Raw genomic sequence first — 21092 nt, 5'->3', positions numbered from 1 at the left:
CTCCTACCCGGGGTGTTCCTGAGAGGGCTCTGGCCTGGGGGCCGCCCTCCCCGGTGCGCATGGGGCCGCGCAGGTGGGGCAGGCCACATTCCTCTTCTCCCTGTGCAGTGTGCGCTCGGTCTGGGTTGGGTTGGGTCCAGGGAGGACGGCTCACCAGCTAGCGCTCTCTCCTTGCCCTCAGGGATGGGTCCCACCATGGAGGTTCCAGCGGCCGAGCTCTGCTGAGCCCAGTGCACCATGTACAGTGTCGAGGATCTTCTCATTTCTCATGGATACAAACCGGCCCGAGACCGCACAGCGCGGCGTGAGGATGATGCCGAGGAGCGCCGGCACCGGAGGGCAAGGTCCAGGGCGGCGCAGGGCCTGCTGAACGGGTGTGAGGACGGCCCTGCTGCCCCTGAGCACAGCAGAGCCTCTGTGGGGAAAGGACACCTGAGTGACTCTGAGAGCCGCCGCAGCACGCCGCGAGGCCGCGGGGAGCGGCCAGGCGCCTCTGCGCGCAGTCCCTCCGAGGCGGGGTAAGCTTCCCTGTGGACCCCTGTTTTCTTTTGACTTGAGAATTTGGTGTTGCGTTATGTGTGAGTGAATGCTTTCAATTGTATTTGACTGGGGCCAGCAGGGAGAGAGGGGGCCACGATAGGAATGTTTCTTTCATGGGGTGTTTCAGTCAGCGTCCTCACTGCTGCAGCTGGGGTACCTGACGACCACAAGTCAGAGGAAGGAAGGCATATTTGCTCACAGTTCTGGAGGTTTCAGTCCATGTTAGGCTGAGTCACGTCTGTGGAGCTCAGGGCTTGGCGGTGAGAAGGAGAGACAGAGCTAGTTACCAGCTAAAGGCAGCAGGTGTGGCGGGATTGAGGGAGAGAAGGATGCTCCAGCAGCCCACCTGGAAACACTGTCCCCAGCCGTGCTGCCAGCCACCCCTCCCCAGCAACCAGGTCCCGCCTCCAGGACAGCTAACCTGGTGGACCACTGGAGGCCAGGGGATGTTCTAAATCCTAGCCACATAGGTGTTCCAGCAGTGCACAGCCTGGGCCTGGCCGTAGCACACCTCCCGTGAACAGCAGTGAGTGGGCAGAGGCTCCCGCTGCATACTGAATTTCAGTGCTCAGCTTTTCTGTTCTCCTCTGCGTTCAGTTGCCTCGGGTAGGAATCATTTCAGGGCTGTGGGAAAGCTGGGTCATGTCGGCGCACACGTGCACGTACGCTTGGCCGTCTTGCGAGTACACTTCAACATCGTACAGGTTATAGAGAGCTGACGGGGGCCTGTGTTCTTTTCCATTTTTTGCCGAAGAGAACCTTCTTACACCAGCTCGGGACCCATCCTCCCCTGCGTGGACACTGGTGCTCCGTGGGCAGCTCACCTGAGCACAGCCCAAACTCGGGGAGATGGGCATTGGATCTCAGAGTGAGAGGCGCGCCTCCCTTAAAACGCCGCGTGGCAGCGTGGTTCCCCAAGTCGTGCACAGCTCGCTCAGGACTCCCAGCCCCGTGGGCAGCTGGGAGCCAGCAGGCACCAGGCCCGGCCCTAGGTGGGTGGGTGGGATCAGATCTGCACACTCATGAGTGAGGGGCTCGCACAAGTGGCCGCTCCTGCTGAAGTGTTCATTCAGATGACCAGGTGTGGCCGCTTCTCCAGGTTTCTGGGATTTGCCGACTAACTTGGGTAGAGAAACTTTTGGATTGAAGATTGGCTTGTAGGGTAGAAAGCCTGCCAGTGCCCAGCGCCTCAGAGAGCAGCTGCAGGGCTTCTGGGGTTGACAGGAAAAGACATTTCCTTTCGTTTGTGGCCAATACAGACCTGAAAATCAGAGACAAACAGAAAGGTAGGCATGGTGGAGAGTTGTTTCCCCCCAACAGAGAAGAAAGTGCTTCGGGAGGAAAGAATTAAGTGCCAATAGTTAGCAGCTCCAAGAACTATAAAAACCAAAAAGCCGACGGTACCACGGCTCCTGTGAAATCTGAAGCCGAGTGAATACGCCGGGCTCTGCCAGCCCCCGGCTCGCCGATGGTGCAGCTGTGGTCTTGCTGCTGCCCTGTCCCCGAGTGGCCTTGTGGGGCTGGCCTCCATCAGGGTGTCGGGGAGAGCCGTGGGGCTCTGCTGAGGACCTTTATCGGCTGCGTCGAGCTCTGACCCAGTCCAGGTGCCTGTGCCTTGAGCTGGCTCTCAGCACCCCACCCACCCGGGGAGGTGGAGGTCTCTGGTTTGGAAGGCCCCAGGGCTGAACAGAGGTGGGTTTGTTCGGCTTGGCAGGTGGCAGAGACACATGCTGTTGTTCTGTAGCTGAAGGACACCACGCCCAGAGAACATCAGTGGCTCGTACTACAGGGTCATGCAGACGGCCCTGGAGGGAGCGCAGAGGGCTGGACACCAGCCCGGGCTGCCAGATGCCTGCCCTGTGACCCACGAGTGGGCCTGGCCTGGCCACGCCCTCGCGAGGCCTGCTGTCCTTTGAGGGCCTCGTCTTAGGGCTGTTCTCTCTCCCCTGTCCTCCGCCCTGCCTGGCAGGCGTGGAGATGCCCCTTCCTGCCTGCAGCACCCTGCAGTCTGCCTTGCACAGCCCGTGCGATGCTGCTTTTCTGGGCATGGTTACATGCTGTTAGAAATGGAGGCCGTGTTGTCCACGCTCTGGGCTTGCCGGAAGGTCAGCCAGGGGCAGCTTCTTAACCAGACTTTCACGCAGGCAGGCCCTCGTTTGCTGGTTTGTGGAGAGGCTGCTCTTGGAGCCTCACTGTTAGTGGGTCAGGCTCTGCTGAGCGTCCAGGGTGGGGAGGGAGCTGAAGAGCGCTAACTTGCTACAGGGTCTCCCATGCAGGTGGCAGCAGGACCAAGAGTCGATTCTCCTTTGTGCAGTTTGTCCGTATTAGCCACTAGTGCCTTCTGGAGCTGTGTGTCAGTGTGGGGCTGTCCTTTGGAAGCCTGGAAGTGGAGGAGGTGGACCTGGGCCCGCCCAAGACCTGAGGCTCCCATGGTCCACCCAGCTCCGCAGCAGCCCCGCAGCCTGCGCTCTTGTGGCCCCTCCCATCGCCAGTCCCGGGGGACACCCCGTGCGCCCCACACTCTTTCCATCCTCTCGTCCTCCGCTAGGAGCCCACCTACCAGATCTGCCTCTCCAGGACCCACCCGTAGAATTAACTCTCTCCCATGGATTCTTCCAGCATTTTATTTTAGCATCTGGGATCATCAGCTTCCGGAAGGCTGGTACTGAATCTGCTTCATTTTTTTACTCAATCAATGCCTATGAGAGAATTTTGCATCCTGTGGGCTGGTGAGGGATGCTGACATGAAGAGGAGGCGCGTGGGCTCCCTGGCTGGGCAGCCAGGGGCAGCGTCCATGGCTTCTGCCTTTGGGGGCAGGTGGGGACAGGCGAGGGAGAGTGTCCACCACAGACTCAGCAGGACTTCTGTTGGGTCCAGCAGTTCCCTGGAAACCTTTCCCTCTTGTACGTTCTTTGGGTGCCAGAAACCAATGTCCACCCAAATGGAAAGGCGCACGTGTTTAAGGGCACAGCGGGACCCTCATGGATCACAATGGGTGGGAAGTGAAGGAGTACTGGCTGGGCCGCGTCAGACCCGGTGTGGCGAGGGGCCTGAGGCTGGCCTGTCTGATGATGGCGATGTCTCTGGACTGCCCGTCCACCTCTGGCCCTCCTGTCAGTCGCCCGGCATCTCTCTGTCCTCGTGCATCCCCCTGCTAGGCAGCCTCCTGAGTGACCAGTGACTGAGGCTCAGGGTGACCTTTACTCGGCCCTTGGCCTGTATGATGGTCTGGCCTCAGCCAGCTGTCGACTCCCCGGTGTCTCTTCGTTCAAGTTTTTGAGAAAAGCGTCAATGGTGTTGGGCGGCTACCAAGTGCTTGATGGGGGGGGGTCTCCTCCTCTATCAGGGGGAGGGACGAGAGGGTGGGGTAGGGTGGGCCAGGGAGGACGGTGCTGGAGCTTTGCCCATGTCGGGGGCTGAGGGTCGGGATGGTTTCCAGCCAGGAGCACTGACCAGGCCCCCCAAGCACGTTCTTTGCTCTCTTCACAAACCGTTCCTGGAGTGACTCTAAGTACATGGCCCTGGCCCTGTTTGAGCAGCTGGCTCTCGGGAGCCCTCCCGTTGACGCTCTCCCGCTCCTGGGCATCTCAGTTACCAGCTCAGAACAGCAAAGCTGCCTGCAGGTTGTGCATGAGAGTCAGCTGTGTGTGGTCCACATGGACCCCACGGGAGTGTCCAGAGCTTCCTCGTTCACACACACACACACACACACACACACACACACATACACACACACAGATTAACAGACGGAACAAGGGGAAACAGTCTTCAGATGCTAATAGCCATGGCCGAACACTTAGCTGCCATTAAAACATGTGAGAGCTGGGTGTGGTGGCGCACACTTGTAATCCCAGCATTTGGAAGGCTGAGACAGGAGGATCACGGTTCATGGACAGCCTCAGCTACTTAGTGAGGCCCCCTGCAAATCAGTGAGACCCTGTTTCAAAATAAAGAATAAAAAATAGGGCTGGGGGTGTATCTCGGTGGTCGAATGCCCCTAGGTTCCATCCCCAGACCTGCAAAAAAAAAAAAAAAAAAAAAAAGCGTGTGAGGACTTTATCAGGCACTCATGGTTTCCTGTGAAACATGATAATCGGAGGAAGATATGAAACAGCTTCATGGAACAGAAGCGTGAGTCTGAAAAGTCACACCACAATAGCCTCGCTCTGCTTTGCCCTGGGAATTCTGGTAGGAGAAAAAGGTTCTGTTAGGGAACCGTGGGAAGAACTCGTAATTATCTTCCGTCATCAGCAGCAGTTGTGACCAATTAGAGACTTGGCCAGCCGGGAGAGGCTCTGATGTGGCGGCTCCTCTGGGTTCTGTCTGACCAGGGCACAGCCGCTCTGGATGGTGCTGTTGGGTGTGGCAGACAGTCCATTTTCAGGGCTTCTCCCAAATCAGATCCTGCTTCTAACGGTTTTCCAGGAAAAAAAAAGAATGAAAGAAAGAAGGAAGGAAGGAAAGAAAGAAAGATGCATCGTTTGACATGTTTCTCTGCAGTGTCTCTTTCCCTTTACAGAAGCGCAAACCCACAGACATTATTTGTCACTTGCCACTTGGTTCGTGTCTCAAGTGCCAGGCCGTGCTGTCTTGCCCTCCTACAGGGGAACGTGGACTCCTGAGCTGACACGAGAGGATTCGTGAGCTCACAGGGATTCTTGAGTTCAAGGGGATTCATGAGCTCACAGGGGCATTCGTGAGCTCAGGGGGGATTCGTGAGCTCCCGGGGGGATTCGTGAGCTCATGGGGATTCATGAGCTCACAGGGATTCTTGAGCTCAGGGGGCATTCGTGAGCTCAGGGGGGATTCATGAGCTCACAGGGGCATTCATGAGCTCCGGGGGGATTCGTGAGCTCACAGGGGCATTCGTGAGCTCACCGGAGGACTCGGGCCCTGTGTCCGCACCTTGCGGGACACCTTTCCTCAGGGGCACTTTGCCCTCGCCAGGAGCAGGAGACTCCACAAGTGCCTGGGAACATTCTCCCCCACTGTTCTCCTGCCGCCGGCCTCGCCCAGGGAAGCAGGTGGATCCTTCTCACACAACTGTTTTAATAGTAGCAATAATAGCTAAAAACAAAGGAGTTTTGTTTTTATTGTTGTTGTTGGTACTGGGGATTGATGTGCGTTATTTTTCTGAGCCATACCTCCAGCCTATTTTTTTATATTTTTATTTAGAAACAGGGTCTCTTAAGCCAACATGGCTGGCTTCAAACCTGCGCGATCCTGTCTGTGCCTCCCAAGCACGGGGATTACAAGCGTGCGCCCCCACGCCCGGCACTTTTTTTAATTTTTGAAACAGGGTCTCACTAAGTTGTTGAGGGGCTTGCTAAGTTACCAGAGCTAGCTTTGAACCTGTGATTCTCCTATCTCAGCCTACCCGGTACTAGGATTATCAGTAGGCACCACCGTACCCAGCAAGTTTTTTTTTTTTAATGTGCTCAATGCTTTAAGTGCAGTATCTCATTAAATAAATACCTCCCCACAAACTCCCAGCAGGCAGGATGACCACCGCCCCTCCATTCAGGCGAGGCATCAGAGGTGGAGAGAAGTTACAGAGGTTGAGGGAGCCTTGCTGTTAGCTAGTGGCCGTGTTGTTGCTGCCATCCAGACCCACAGCATCCTCGGGCTGGGCTGGTTCGCACACACCCCTGGGGGCGCGGCCCCACTCTGTCCGTGCAGTGGGCTCTGCCTGGTAGCTCGGGTGGGGGGCAGTTTCTCTACTGTTCCCTGTCCCCACCCAGGAGGCACCCTGCAGGTGGTGTAACCAGGGGCTTGAGGAGGCCTCACCACCATCAGGGTAAGTCAGGCGATTCTTGCAGTGACGGAGAGTGACTTGCCGTCAGGTCTCTGTGTGGGCAGGATGCTGGTGCGGGTCCTCGTGAGGGGATGCTGCTGGAGCAAGAGGACTTCGGTGTCTTCTTGCTTTTAAGCTCAAAGCCATCAAGCATTCTTGCCACTTAATCAGTAAAGGGGGCTTTGGGGCGCAGGCTCCAAGTGCACAGGAGGAAGGGTGTCACGCAGGGGCAAGTGCCCTCCAGCAGAGACTCTTCTGCTCTCCGCCCAGAACGCCTCAGCGCAGGCCAGTTGGGTTGCCGCCCGCCAAGACCACTCACCTGCTTCCCGAGTTATTTCTCTTCTCCTTCCCCGCAGACCTCAGGCCCGTCTGAAGGCAGTGGTGCTTCCACCCTCCCTCCTCCGCTCCTCACTGTGCCTAGGTTTGTCCGTGGACCCCGTGCCTGAGAGTCAGCGTCAGCTGTTGCCCCGTCAGGGCCGGGCGTAGCTCTGTGCCCGAGCCCGGGGTGAGCCAGCAGGAGTCGCTGGGTCCACCGCCTGCACTGCACAAGAAATACACTTGAAAAAGGAAAGGAGATAGAAAGAAGAAAAGAAAAAAAGAGAAAAGTCTCTCCTTCAGTAAGCGGTCCTAATTCCTGAGTTTGTTACATATATTGGAAAGACATAACGGTTGAATATCCCTTATCTTAAACCTTGGGGCCAATGGTATTTCAGATTTTGGATTTTTTTTTAATTTTGGAATGTTTGCATAGGCTTCCTCAGCTGAACGACCTTAATCTGAAAATTGGAAGCTTATCCAAAAAATTTCGGGCTCTGGAAAGTTCTGGATTTTCAGATTAGGGGTGCTCAGCCTGCTCTGCTGGTATTCTGACCAGTTTCTGAGACGGCTCAGGGTTTCCTATGAGCGCCAGCTATGAAGCCCACTCCCGGTAGCAGGGCCTCTGGAATGGAGTCTGTGACTTCCCTCACACAGCAAAAGGTCTTCTCTGGGCCTTGCAAGACCTAAAGTCCATTCAAATCATAGTGCAGAGATGCTTCAGAAGACTGGCCACACACACAAAAGTCATTTATGTCCATTTCTAGCCATCGGAGTCTTAAAAATGTTATGGTCCTGTAAGACAGCATCTATCTAGCACTGCAGCAGAGATGCAGGGATGGTTTCTAAGATGCCCTTTCCCCTTTTCTGAGCTAATCTTTGTGGAACCAGAACCAGGCTCCTTGTGTTGCAGAATACCTGTGAATTTGGGGGCTGTCGCCCAGGTGTATGCACAGGCGCTTCACCGAGGTGCATACACCGGTTACGCGGTCCACGCTGACCGCCCGCGCGCCTTGGGGTTGGCTCCTCTGCGCCTCATTCATTTGTCTAAACTACATAGTTTAAACTCTTAATCTAAACTACACATCACGCATATGTCCAAAAATACGTTTTGCTTTTTCTTCCAGACCCATTATCAAGTGTGTGTACTTTTTTTAAATAACTGAAAAATAGCCTGCGATAGCTTGCCAGGTGCTGCAATTCAGTTAATCCCCATCATCTACAGCTTGACCACATTCATAGGACCTCCTAAAAGCAGAAGAAACAGCTCCAGCCGTCTGAGCAGGCGCTGGTGGGTTTTCACTCCAGCTGAGCTGGTGGAGGAGACGGTCCTCGTGTTTCCCAGCAGCACTGCCTTTTCTGACGTATCTTTACCTTACGCTGACCTCTACGCAGCAGTCCTCATCTTCTCCTGACCTCCTACCGCGGGGTGAGACACGGAATCGTAGACTTCCAGGCCTGAAGAGCACAAGAGCAACTCCCCTAAGGAACGGTCCCAGCACAGGGGCCTGCATTGCAAGTCACTCTACAGAGCCCAGAGCTGCTTCTGCCCTGCGGGTCTAGAGGAGGAGGCTGCTGACCCCTGCCCTCAGCCTCTCCCTCGAGGGCATGGCCTTTGCAGGAGTGGGCGGCAGCGTCTGCATTCTCTGGCCCTGGAGGGCGGCTGCAGTTTGAGTGACCTGCAGCAGCAGGCATCTTCTAGACAGCAGGCTGGGGGTGTGGGCAGGGATGATGGGACCCAGACATTCGTGATGTTATGGTGTCCTCCCGCTCCACCGTGACCTCTGGGGAGGACCGGGTTGAGGACTGTGTCCTGGAGGAAGGCAGGTGACCACGGCATCTGTGTGTCCCTTCCTGTAGGACCCTAGTGCTGTCGGGGCAGGACACTGCTGCCCTCTGCCCTGCTAGTGCTTGGCCATGGTGTGCCTGGACGGTCACAAGCTTGGTGCAGATCACAAGGACCCTGGAATTTACAGAGAAGATAATCTCATTAGAGCATGCGGAACAGTGGCTACAAGTCATCTCAAGTATTCTAAGTACAAGACTCTTCCTTTTTAAAAGAAGAGCAAGGCTGCAGGTGTAGCTTGGTGGAGAGCGCTTGCCCAATGTGAGCAAGGTCCTGGGTTCAATCCCCGACACCTCAAAAACTAAAACAAAGCAAAATAGGCAAAGGGCAGTATTTTCGATTGTGGTTGGAAGCGGGTCACGTGAAGATGTTTCTCTCGGCTCTCGTGCACGCAGTGAGCAGAGATTTGCAGCGTTTCCTTTAAACACGTTTCCCACACCTTTGTTTCCCATACTTTCCAGACAGTTCTTATCAGCCATTTCCCTGGCCTGATCGCCCTCCGTGCTGAGCGGAGGAGCTGCCCTGGCCGCCCGCGCTCCCCGGGGCGGTGCTGTCGAAGGCCTCAGCATGCCATCGGCCTGTCCACGCTGCTCGGCGCTCGCACCCCACTTCCCGCCTTATCTCCTTCCCACCCCGTATCAGCACGTCCAACTTGTTGAAGTAGAGAGTCCCATTGTTCACTCTCTCCAAATGTAAATCATTTTTAGAAAGGAAACGCTCGCTCTCACCTCACTTTCACCAAGGTATTAGAGAACAAGTTCTTGGCTTCGAAGCCTTCAGGGGCAGTGCAGGCTGGAGGTACCAAAGCTCGTGGGGTATCCACACACACACACACACTGTGGAGAAGGAGACCAGGACTCCCAGCATGGGGGCGGCTGGCCAGTCGGTGCCTGGCTCCGGCGAGGCTCAGGATAGACTTGGTTCAGTGCAAGCCTCGAGCCTCCCGTCGCGCACAGCCCTGTGTGGTGGTTGTTAAGTCAGCTATTCTGTGGCCTCGGCACTTTCTCCTGTGATAAGATGTGTAGCTGCGTTTTGAAGTAGATTATTAAACATTTTCCAGGTGACCTGTTTTTTCCTTGAATGGGAATTGTAGGTGCATTGTGCAAATAGGAAGCAGTTTAACCTAGCAGCTTAGCCCTTCTGGTGGGTTTTGACAAAGTTAAGGTTGTGGCATTCTTGTGTAGGGGGGAAGACCGACCGCCCCATCTGTTGGGAGCCACGGTCTGTTTATCGTCCTGTCCCATTTATGTCTCGTTTTATCTGTCTCCTGATTATGTGCGTGGCCTGTAAAGACACAGGCGGCACCTTCGCATCCCAGCCCACTCTGGGCACAGCGCAGGCCATGGTGAAACCAGTGTCAATTGAGAAGATGGGCCAGAGCCACAGCGTGCTTTCTGCCAAAACCTGAGTGCTCCAGAAACTTTTATATGACTAAGGGGACAAGAATGGGGCTAAAGAAAGCCTGGCAGTGTCTGAATCCCACCTACTGGCCGCGTGGGAGGACAGGGCAGAAGCCCTGACCACGCGCCTCCCGGCGGCGGGTTGCTTCGCCTCCTCCCAGCAGAGTCCAGAACAACTGCAGCATCTCACTAAGCTGCAGGTTTTAGGTGTTGACCTTGACTTTCTAAAGAGTTGGTACCTGAGAGTCAGTAGTCTTAAAAAGCACTTACTAAACCTACTGCACAGTATCTCTTGCTCCTTGTGGTGGGGATTCTGGGAAATTTCTTTTGAACAAGTCACTGTGTGTAGACATCCTACTGGCTTTGACATTCGTGTGTGTGTGTGTGTGTGTGTGTTGGATTCTGGGGAAGGAACCCTGCTTGGCACCTGGGAGGCACAGACCCTCACTGAGCTGCCCCGGCCCAGCGCTCACGCTTCAGGCAGCTGGGTCCTGCAGTTTTCTCTGCTCAAGGGGTAGCCGCGCATGAGTTCCGAGGAAGAGGACTGTAGCTTCCAGGGCTGCAGGGCGGCCGCCTGGGCACGTGGGTGGGGGTACAGGGAGGCCTGGACCCTTGCTTCCAAAGCTCGTGTCCTTACAGAGCCTGACCGGGAAGTGCTCTGCTGAGCACCCAAACCCAGCGTGTGCAGAACGTGACTGTGCTGGAAACAGAAGAAACAAACCCACCATGAGCTCCTCCCACATGCACGTGGTGCTGACAGCCGGTGCAGCGCCAGGGCAGGGAACTCCCAGGCCTATAGGCCTCGGGAGCTTCACCACTGACCGATGTCAGACGTTTCTACCCATGACTCGCTCTGCAAAGAAGCAATCTAAAACAAGAATAGTCATTAATAACAAAATATAAAAAGAATTACAAAGTAAGAATGGTGACATTCATAGCAAGATAAGTTTTTACCAGGGTCTCCTTGCAGAACCACAACCTTCTGCCTGTGTGGATGGAGCTGGGTCTTCTCAGGCCAGCGCTCTCCCCGGCCTCCCCCGCTCGCCACATGGGCCTGGTGGCTTGGAGCACATGCCTGCGCCTCAGAGTTTCCCTTTGGCCATGCCAGCAGCCCAAGAGTGGACTCTGCTGTAGAAGTCAGTGGAAACAAGCTAGGTGTGGTGCCGCACACTTGTAATCCCAGCATTTGAGAGGCTGAGACAGGAGGATCGCGGTTCGCTACTCTGGCCCTCTGCAACTCAGTGAGACCCTGTTTCAAAAAAAAAAGAGTAAAAAATAGGGTCAGGGGTGTAGCTCGGAGGTAGAATGCCCCTGGGTTCCAAAAGGTCAGTTAAACAACAAAATGTGAGGAAATGCCACTTGAAGCTCCTGAAGGAAAGAATTGATCTTACCAATAATCAGAGAAATGCAAGTTACAGTCATGAGAAGTTATTTTCACTTGTAACTATAACAAGTAGGGATACGAAGATTAAATAAGACCAGCTGTCCTCTGTACAACAGGTAACACCGTAAACTGAATGGTCTGTCTAGGGCCACTTGACTGTGTTCCCCATCATCCTCTTTCTCCTTTTTTGTTCTAATTTTTTATTCTTTATTCTTTTTTTATTCTATTTTTTAAATTTTTAAATTTTTTATTATTTATTATTTTTTAATTTATTTTTATTTTTGGTGGTACTGGGGTTCCTGGAAGCCCATCTACCTCCGGGCTACACTCCCAGACCTATTTTATATTTTTTTGAAACAGGGTCTCTTACGCCAGCACGGCTGGCTTTGAACCTGCCCCATCCTCCTGTCTCCGCCTTCTAAGCGCGGGGGATTACAAGCGTGTGCCACCACGCCCGGCTTTTATTATTTATTTTGAAAGAGGGTCTCCCTAGGTTACAGAGGGCCTCACTAAGTAGCCGAAGCTGGCAGCAAACCTGTGATCCTCCTGTCTCAGCCTCCCAAGTGCTGGGATTACAAGTGTGCACCACCAAGCCCGGCTAACACTCACTCCTCTTAAAAGCTAAGAATTTATTCTAAATAACCTAATACTCGCACTAAGTGTGTGAATAATAGTTGTCACAGTGTATGACAGGGCAGAGTCTGTAAACAGCCACGTTGGTACAGCGGTTAAATAAATCTCTGATGGAATGCTGTCCAGCCATGGCAAGTATCACTGCACTGGAACAAGTAAAGCACATGGCTAATGGAATGGGCTTAGGTTCACAATCCTCACATAGCATTTGTTCCCAGCTTCGTGCACGCTGCAGTTAGGAAAGCATTTAACTCGCTTTGCCTTGGTTTCCTCGTCTGTCACGGGTGGTCACATGAAAGCGAGCCTCCAGCCTGCTTAGCGCGGGTTAAGTCTGCACAGTCCCTCTGACCTGGGAAGGACAGCCCTTCCTCCCCCAGCGGGGTGCGCTTGGGGCTGCAGCGGGTTGGAGGGGGCGCCCTCAGCGTGGACCGGGCTCACCACAGCACTAGCTCAGTGGCGGGGTGGCCGCGCACGCGTGTGGGGAAGTATTCGCGGAAACCCAGGTGCCTGGAGAACCTCGGGGCTCTCTGGAAGCCTCAGTCTCACTCACAGATTAAAACGACTGTCTCTGAAGAGGAAGATTATTAGTAATTTTTGGTTTCAGTACTTTTCTGTACTCTTCCAAGATTTATTTTCAACAATGAATAATATGTCACTATTATTATTTATAAAACAATGACTTTAGACTTGAAACATTTTTACTTATTTATTTTTTATTATTTTATTTTTTATTTATTTTATTTTTATTTTTTGGTGGTACTGGGGTTCCTGGAAGCCCTTCTATATCTGGGCTACACTCCCAGACCTATTTTATATTTTTGAAACAGGGTCTCTTACGCCAGCGCGGCTGGCTTCAAACCTGCGCGATCCTCCTGTCTCCGCCCCCCAAGTGCGGGGATTACAAGCGTGAGCCACCACGTCCAGCTAGAGTTGAAACATTTTTAGCCAAGGGGGATGAAAAGAGTTGTGTCCCCAAGCTTTGTTCCAGTTAGTGGGTTTTCTGTGTCACGGTCCTGTCCTCTGCTCACGTGTCGGGATGTCGTAATGTTCGAGTGCAGCCTAATGCGCTATTCAGTTGAATAGTGTTATTCAGTTATTCAGGGTTCTAATTCTTCGGTTGAATTAGAACCCTGATTCTAAATCCTTGGGAAGCTAGAATCTACATTTGGAGACGTTTTGAAGTACACTAGTATACTAGTGTTGGGCTCCTGGGAGTGGGCCTCTGGTTGAGTATGTTTTTAAAGGCTCACAAGAGAGTCGCAATGCGCAGCCAGTTCTGACAGCAGCCTGCCTTTGATACTGCTGTTTCCTGCCTCCCCTGAGCACTGCCCCAGGAGCAGAGCCCAGCCCTGCCTCTGGATCTCAGGGTCAGCCCTCCAGCAGCACTTGCCAAATTTCCTGAGGATACGAATCCCCTGGTGTGCTTGTTAAAAACACAGCTGCCCGGGCCAGACCGGTGCCCACTGAACTTGAACTTTCCCTGGAGAGACTCGGTAACACAGACACATCGTGTGTGGCTCCTCGGCAGAGCCCATTCGGAGCCAGGTATCCCCGGGCACGTTTCTCATTTGTGCAGATCAGTCCTCCGGGACCCAGAAAGTTCCGGGTCCTGTCCAGGTCAGCCACTCACAGGGCCTCGGGGTGCGGTCGGGAGACAGGCCATACGCAGGATGGGTGAGCCGGCTGCTGGCGCTGGTAGCAAGCTTTGCAGAGTAGGTTAGTTTTATAGCTAGAAGCAGTGCACTCTAAAGTAAGGACAGAAACAGAACCGTCAGTGCTGAGTCCGCAGCACAGGCATCATCATCGTCGAGTGCCGTGTCTGTACACGGTTGTGTGTGCTCTGCTTTATAAGCACATGAGTCCGCGTTGCGCTGCCGTCAGCGTAGCCACGGTGTCACTAGGTGATGGGATTCATTTATAATCTTCTGGGTCCACGGTCATAGCAGGGTCTGCTGTTCACTGAAGCATCATTATGCAGTGCGAGACTGTATTCAACAAGCCTGCCGAGTGATTCTCACCATCAGAGAAGTGTTTGCGTCCTGCCGAGCCCTGGGGACACCCCGGGAACCTGGAGGACCTGCCGTGCAGGGGCCTGGCTTCTCAAGGATACACCTAGGGCTCTGCTGGCGTGGGAGTTTCCAAGTTCTTTCCGATTCACATGCATAGAAAGGTCCCAGGACCAGCAGCTGCTCCCCGCCAGGAAGGCAGGTGTAGAAACACGATCCAGGGCCTGCGCAGCCACGCTGCGGGGAAGCTGGGAAGGAGGTGGAGTCCTTGGGCGACGCCATGCTTTTTGCTCACTCCAAGACTCAGGAGTGACTGCTGGGGAGCCATTATTCAAGCAGGTTCCCGGAGCTCACGCAGGAGGTCTGGACTGAGCCAGGGATGTGCCGTGGGCCCAGGATGCACCATGGCACTCAGGGCGTCCCCTCGCTACCTTGGGCGTTCTGGAGCTGTAAGGACCTGCATAACCCAGCGCGGCCAGCATACCTGGTGTTCTTGTGGGTGGCGAATCCCGTGGCGTCTTCCAACCTTACTCAGTGGGACTTGTCCTTAAAGCTGGCAAGCACTGAGCTTGGGGACCGAATTTCCAGATACTGACCTAAACAGCAGCCAGCGAGGCAGAGAAGCACGTGACTCTTCTGCGCCTAACATCTGCACCTCTGTGTTTGTTTTGTAGGTTGTCTGGCCGAGCCGCCTTAGCATGGTCCTCTCAACCCCCGCCTGGTCGAGAGCAAGCCTTTGGGAGAAGAGGAGGGCCGGAGGCCGGTGACTGGCTGGGCCGGAGGGACCGGCAAGACCCGGAGGGCAGAGGAGTGGCGCAGGCGCACGTGAGAGAGGGTGCCTGGGAAGTCGGAGGAAGGATGGAGGACGTGCTGAGGAAGGCCGCGTGGGAAGACGAGCTGAGGATGCCGCGGCCCGCCAAGTGGCCGGACGTGAGCATGGAGGGCTGGGGCCAGCCCAGGAAGCTGGGGAGGCAGATGTCGGACGGTGGTGGGGAGAGGCTGTTTCAGGATCTGTACCCCTTCGTTCAAGGCGAATGTGCGCTCACCTCTCAGAACAAGAAGAAGTCACGGTCACTGCCTCGTGTTCTTTCCCCTGACAGCCTGGGCCACACGCAGGTCCACATCCCCTTAGATGATGGCCATGCGCCCGGGCTCCCGAAGATGCCCTTGTATCCTCCAAACTGTGCCCCATATTTAGAGTCTACCAGGAACCCCGAGAAGGAGAAGGGCGGCTCCTCGGCCCCCTTCCCCCGGCCCAAGTTTGGGAGACCCGTCAAGCCTCCGTCACACGGCTCCCAGCAGCAGGGCAGGGTGTTGGAGAACAGTGACCTCCCGGGCAGCCAGCAGCCCGGCCCCCACAGCCCCTGCCCGGCCAAGGCTCAGGACCCCAGGCACGAGCGCAGCCCATCCGACTCTGGCTTAGAACCGCCAGGCTACGTGCCCCCGCCTTCCTACAGGTCGCCCCCCCTGCACATCCCAAACCCCTACCTGGAAGACACGGCACCCAGACCCGCGGGTGGTGGTCATGGTCACCAGCAGCACTTCACAGGCATGGCCAGGGATGCGTGTCCACCGCCCTCTGGCATCTCTGTGACCGGGAATCAGTATAGCGTGAGCCCGGGCTCATCTTGGGAGCTCCCTCCTCACCCCCGGCCTGTCGCTGCCCACGGAGGCTGCGTTCAGTACATCCCTTTTGATGACCCGCGGATACGACATATTAAGCTGGCTCAGCCCCCCGGCTTCTGTGAAGAAGCCAAGCTTGATGATTGGCTCCACGGAGAGCTGGCGCCTGGGAAGACACAGCAAGATGTCACCCTGTTGCATCCTCCTGGCCCTGCACCTCCCTTGGGGAGCCAGAGGGGCCCTGCCTCTGCTGACCCCAGCCCCCCGTGGCTATGGGGCCCACTCCTCCGGGACAGAGAAAATGGAGGCTTCTCAGACCAAAGAGACCTCGGTGTTATGACGGGACAGTGGACTGACAGAAGAGGCGACCCGCGGGGACCCGCGGAAAGCCAGGTTTTCCCCCCAGACCCACAGGATGAGCGTACCTGGGAAACTCAAACCAAACTCCTGAAGTTTGAGCCTGGGATTCAGACCAAGAAAACTTCAAAGAAAAAAACGAGCGAGACCATATTTTGTTTGGTTTCCATCCCAGTTAAATCAGAGCCACATCTGCCAGATACAGATACGAACAACAATGACTTAAAGCGTGGTGCTGATAAAAAGCCGGGGGTCGCTGGGGGCGCCGCCCTGCAGGAGCAGGCTCTGCTGAGCACGTCCTCCACCGACCTGGAACTGCAGGCACTCACAGGAAGCATGGCGGGGAGAGCAGGGCTCGGCAAACAAGACCTGGGGGAGCCGGGGGAAGACAGGGAAATGCACGACCTCAGGTTCCTGCAGCTTGCAAAGCAGGGCGCGCTCCAGTGCGCTGGCTCATGGCCAGGGCTCCAGTACCGGGACCAGCAAACCCAGACCAGCTTCCCGGAGGAGTTCAGAGGCCCGCAGCTCCTGCCTGGTGCGAAACCAGGGGGCTCGGGCAGTGTGGTGCCGGCCCCAAGTTGTTCAGACCTCACTGACTCCAAAGCCCATGGGCAGCCGGCGCCAGCCTCCAGCGACCTAAACCAGAAGCCCGGGGCCACTGACCTCAGACGCCACGCGTCCCTCAGCCCATCCAGCAGCAGCGCGTTTTCGAGGCCCTCCTCATCCACCAACCAGGCAGCTGTGCCAAAAGCCGGGCAGAGCCAGCCCTGGGTGGATGGCCGGGGGCCTGGGGCCCCGCCCGCACCCAAGCCGGAGGTGGTGAAGGGGGAGGCAACCGCTGGCCTCTGCAATAGTGAGCAGCCATTTGGGCAGTTTCTCTTGAAACCTGTGAGCCGGCGCCCCTGGGATCTGATAAGTCAGCTGGAGAGTTTTAACAAGGAGCTTCAGGAGGAGGAGGAAAGCCATAAAGACAGCGGCAGCAGTGATGAGGAGAGCGAGCTGGAGGGCCAGTGGCCAGCCCAAGCCAGCTCCACGCCCAGGGCCTGGGGCAGCCCTGGGAGCAGCCCGCCACCCCGGACAGACGAGATGGAAGAGCCAGGGTTTCAGTCTGGGAGAGTTGAAAGCCAGGCTGAGGGTCGGAGTGAGGGACCCAGAGCTGGCCCCCTGCGCGCCCGGCCCCAGCCACCATACCTCTCGCAGGTGGAGGACGGTGCAAGCCACCAGTTCCCTTCAGCAGGAGGAAGCCAGGTTCTAGAGCAGCGTGGCCTGGGGGTTGTGAGTGGCATGAGTGCACTCGCAGTCAGCCCGGTGCTCCTGAGGAGAACGGTGCCTTCCAGACCAAGTGGCACAAACATGGATTCCCCAGAGGGGCCCACGATCCCCAGCACGTTAGGTTCTGTCCAGCTGAGCCAGCGGGTCACTCCGCAGGTGGACGGTGGGGAAAAGAGGGCTGCAGAGGTCCTGCTATCCCCCACAGACAAAGCCCGAGGCCTTTCGGCACCGGACTTAAGGGCTGTGGGGCTCACGATGGGCCAGGAGCGGGGAGCCGGGGAGCTAGACAGGGATTGGGGCGAAGGGAGAGCAGCAGACGTTCCCCCCAGCGAGTCCCTGCAGGACAGGGCCGCGAGGATCCTGGGCATCGAGGTGGCCGTGGAGTCCCTCCTGCCAGGCCCCAGGAGAGCGGGACAGAGCCAGCAGCCCCAGCCCCATGCAAGTGCCTGCAGCCCGGAGCCACCCAGCGGAGAGCCTGCACCCTCGGGCGGCCCCGCGGCCATGACTAGCGATGCCTTCTATGGCAGGAGGAAGTGTGGCTGGACCCAGAGCCCCCTCTTTGTAGGGGAAAGGGCTCCCCAGGTCTCAGAGCTCCCAAATGAGGACGGGGTCCTCGCCACCCCAGGTGCCAGCCCCGAGCCCCAGCCCGACCCCATCGAGCCCCAGGACGCGGGCCCGAGGCCACCCTTCAAGTCCACTTTGGTTCACTTCATCGAAAGGGCCCCAAGTTTGGCAAGCTCAGAGAAGAGGCTCCGAAGCCCGTCCAAAGCCATTGAAAGTTTACAGGAGAAACTGGCCTCGCCGCCGCGGAGGGCGGACCCCGAGCGTCTGATGAGAATGAAGGAGGTGAGCTCTGTGTCTCGGATGCGATGCCTGAGTGCCAGGGGCACGGAGCCTGCAGAGGAGGCCGTGGAGCCGAAGGCCTCGAGGAGCCAGGCGCGGCAGCTGGCGTGGAGAGCCGGGCACCTGGCCCCCATCTCCAGGGGTGCCAGCTTGTGGGAGGAAAACGGGCACCTGGCCGTGCAGAGGGAGCGGAAGAGCGTGGACGGAGGCCTGTGGTGCCCAGGTGAGGAAGGAGCGAGGGGCGGGCACACATTCGGAATCCTGAGGTCTTAAAAAAACATCCCAGCCTGGGGGATACGGTAGATCTGCTTATTCAGAAAAGAGAAGTTGACCCATGAATTATTGCATCAAAAGTGATTCCATTTTCAAAGAATTATCTAGAAGCTTTCTTTAAAGAAGCAAGATCTTGTTAGATCGTGCTGTGTACTTTTACTTTTTTTTTCATTTTAAACAATTATATCTTTTTGGTTTTTTTTTTTTTTTTTTTTCCTTTTGGTACTAGGGATTGGATCCAGGTGTACTCTACCTCCAAACGACACCTCCAGCCTTTTTTATTTTTAATTTAGAAACAGTCTGGCTGAGTTGCTGAGGCTGGACTGGAACCTAGGTTCTCCTGTCTCGGCCTCCCAGGTACTAGGGTTAGGCCTGCGCCTCTGCGCCGTGTCAACTACTATGTAAAATGATCCCAACTGTCCAGCCTCTTCATGTAAAGAGGTGCGTGGCGTAGCATTTCCTTTGTGTAGGCACCTTTATAAGTCTCTCTGGAGACCACAGCATCAGTACTTCCAAAATAATACGCATTTATCCAAACAGCCCTCCTTGCTCTCCATTAACACCGTAAGGAAAGGCTCACCGGGTGGACTTGGCAAACTCGCAGTATGCTGTGTCTTACGTTTGAACCTTCTTTTTTTTTTTTTTTTTTTTACTGGGGTTCCTGGAAGCCCTTCTACCTCCGTGCTACACTCCCAGACATATATATATATATATATATATATATATTTTTTTTTCTTTTTTCTTTTTTTGAAACAGGGTCTCTTAAGCCAGCGAGACTGGCTCCGAACCAGCGCGATCCTCCTGTCTCTGCCTCCCAAGCGCGGGGATTACAAGCGTGCGCCACCACGCCCGGCCTACATTTGAACCTTCTAAAACTCTTTGCTCTCCACCCATTTTTTTTTTTTTTTTTGGTTTTTACTATCACACCATTGAGAAACAGTAGAAAATTTGATAGACTAACAGTTTACTCTTTCACAACCCCCCCCCCCCAGGCCCCAAACTCACCCACTGTCTTGGTTCCTTTTTTTGTTGCTGTAACAGAATACCCGAGGCTGGGTAATTCAGAAAGAAAAGAGGTTGGCTTTGGTTCACAGCTCTGAATCTGGCGAGGGCCCGTGCTGCTGCATACATGGCGGAACAAAGCAGGCAGGTGGGGACGTGGAGCCCTGTGTGAGACAGGAGGGCCCGTGTGTAGCAGCAGGCTCTGGAGGTAAATGATCTGTGCTTGGCACCGCGGTATCCCTGGAAAGAGCCGGCCAGGTGCCGCTGCGGGCCGCTCACCTGTGGCCCCTGCACCGGGACCAAGCTCCAGTCTGCCTTCTGGCGGGTGCACACAGTAGCACCCGCCAGCTCTGTTTCTCAAAGGCTGCTCCTCGGCCACAGCGTCCTGAAGGTCCCAGGCCCTCTCTGTCTCCCCTGCTGTGTTTCAGGGCCTCCTCTGATTCACTGGACCACGGGGCAGCTTTCCATCATCAGTGACTGGTTTTTCCCAAACTCGATTTCACATTCTCAAGCTCTGACAAAAGCAGCCTTTTGGGGTCTCTGGTGGCTCTCTTTAGAGACTAGAGATCAATCAGTTATGTGTTCTAGAAATGACTAGGAGTTGAGATAAATATCACACAGTCCACATCAGAAACCTCGGGGCAAAGGGGTTTAGATCATGCGGTCCAGACCTCTTTAGAGTAAGGGAAACTGCGCCCAGGAGCCCCGAGCCGGCTGCCTGAGCCGGGCGTCCATCCTCGGGGCCCCCAACAACTGGCTCTTCTCCCTCCTGCCCCTCTTATTTTCTGTTGGAAATCTCAGAATTTAGAATTCGATAGAATAGTTGTTTCAACTGGGAGAATCTATAAATTTTTTTTAAGAATCGACCTGGGACATCTTTTAAATTTTCCTACAAGTGCAGTCGTATTTTCTAGCCAGTGTCGCTCTATTCATATTCAAAAGGCACTGAAGTCCCTCATTTGTCATGGCTCTCTGGTCCTCAACTTGATGAGTTGGTGTCTGCTGAGAAAAACCGTGCTAAGGGGGTGGAATCTTTACTGTTTTGGTAAAAAAGGTGTTACAAGGCCCATTTCCAAGCACTTGAGATTGATGGAAGTTGACAACAGGACGCTTTGACGCTCACGTACGTTGTGGGATCTTACCGTTTCCGTAGCGAGACCAGCCGCCCGCTCTGTGTACTTGATGCACTTCGTCCCTGCCTGTAGCCACCAGCTCGTACAGTAGATCTGTGAATGTAGTCCTCCTATTACAATTCCTCCTCTGTAAGCGTAACTTTGTATGCACTGACCAGAGAGTCCTCATGCTCCCTTCCAAATACCCCAGCCTTGGATAACCTTTCTTTTACTTTCTACTTCTATGAGATCAACAATTTTTTGTTATACATATAAATGAAATTATTCAACATTAATCTTCTCTTCCTGTGCCTGGCTCCTAACACTTACCCTATTCTCTTCCAGGTTTATCCATGTTGTCATGAATGACAGGATCACACTTCTTTTTACGACTAAATAGTATTCCTCCGTGTGAATGACCTACAGCCCTTAGCCCATCTGCTCACTGGTGGACACTTGGGTTGACTGTGTATCTTGGCTATGCATGATGCCACGGTCAATGTGCGGGTGCGCATGGCTCTTCACCGTGCTCACTTGCCCTCGGTGAGCACCCAGTAGTGGTATTGCTGGGCTGTATGGTAGTTCTGCTTTTAATGTTTTAAGGACCTCTCATGTTCTTTCCTAATGGCTGGACTAATTTTCATTCCTACCAGTGGTGAGTAGAATTCCCTTTCCTCCACACCTTTGCTGA

General features: G+C 55.0%; 1 protein-coding gene across 1 annotated transcript; it reads left to right on the top strand.

Moving 5' to 3' along the window:
- Positions 1-237: 237 nt before the first annotated feature.
- Positions 238-20513, top strand: JCAD (junctional cadherin 5 associated; the record flags this gene model as incomplete). Its single annotated transcript, XM_080717194.1, has 8 exons — positions 238-518; positions 2510-2645; positions 2983-3048; positions 6283-6338; positions 6692-6804; positions 13490-13625; positions 14594-18237; positions 20443-20513. 8 exons carry the CDS (start codon positions 238-240, stop codon positions 20511-20513), a joined length of 4503 nt encoding a protein of 1500 aa, XP_080573320.1.
- Between the last annotated feature and the right edge of the window lie 579 nt (positions 20514-21092).

Source organism: Muscardinus avellanarius (genome assembly GCF_963383645.1).
Source record: "Muscardinus avellanarius genome assembly, chromosome: 20".
NCBI lineage: Eukaryota > Metazoa > Chordata > Mammalia > Rodentia > Gliridae > Muscardinus > Muscardinus avellanarius.
Note: the sequence above shows the minus strand (reverse complement) of the source record. Positions and strands in the feature narration are given on the sequence as shown.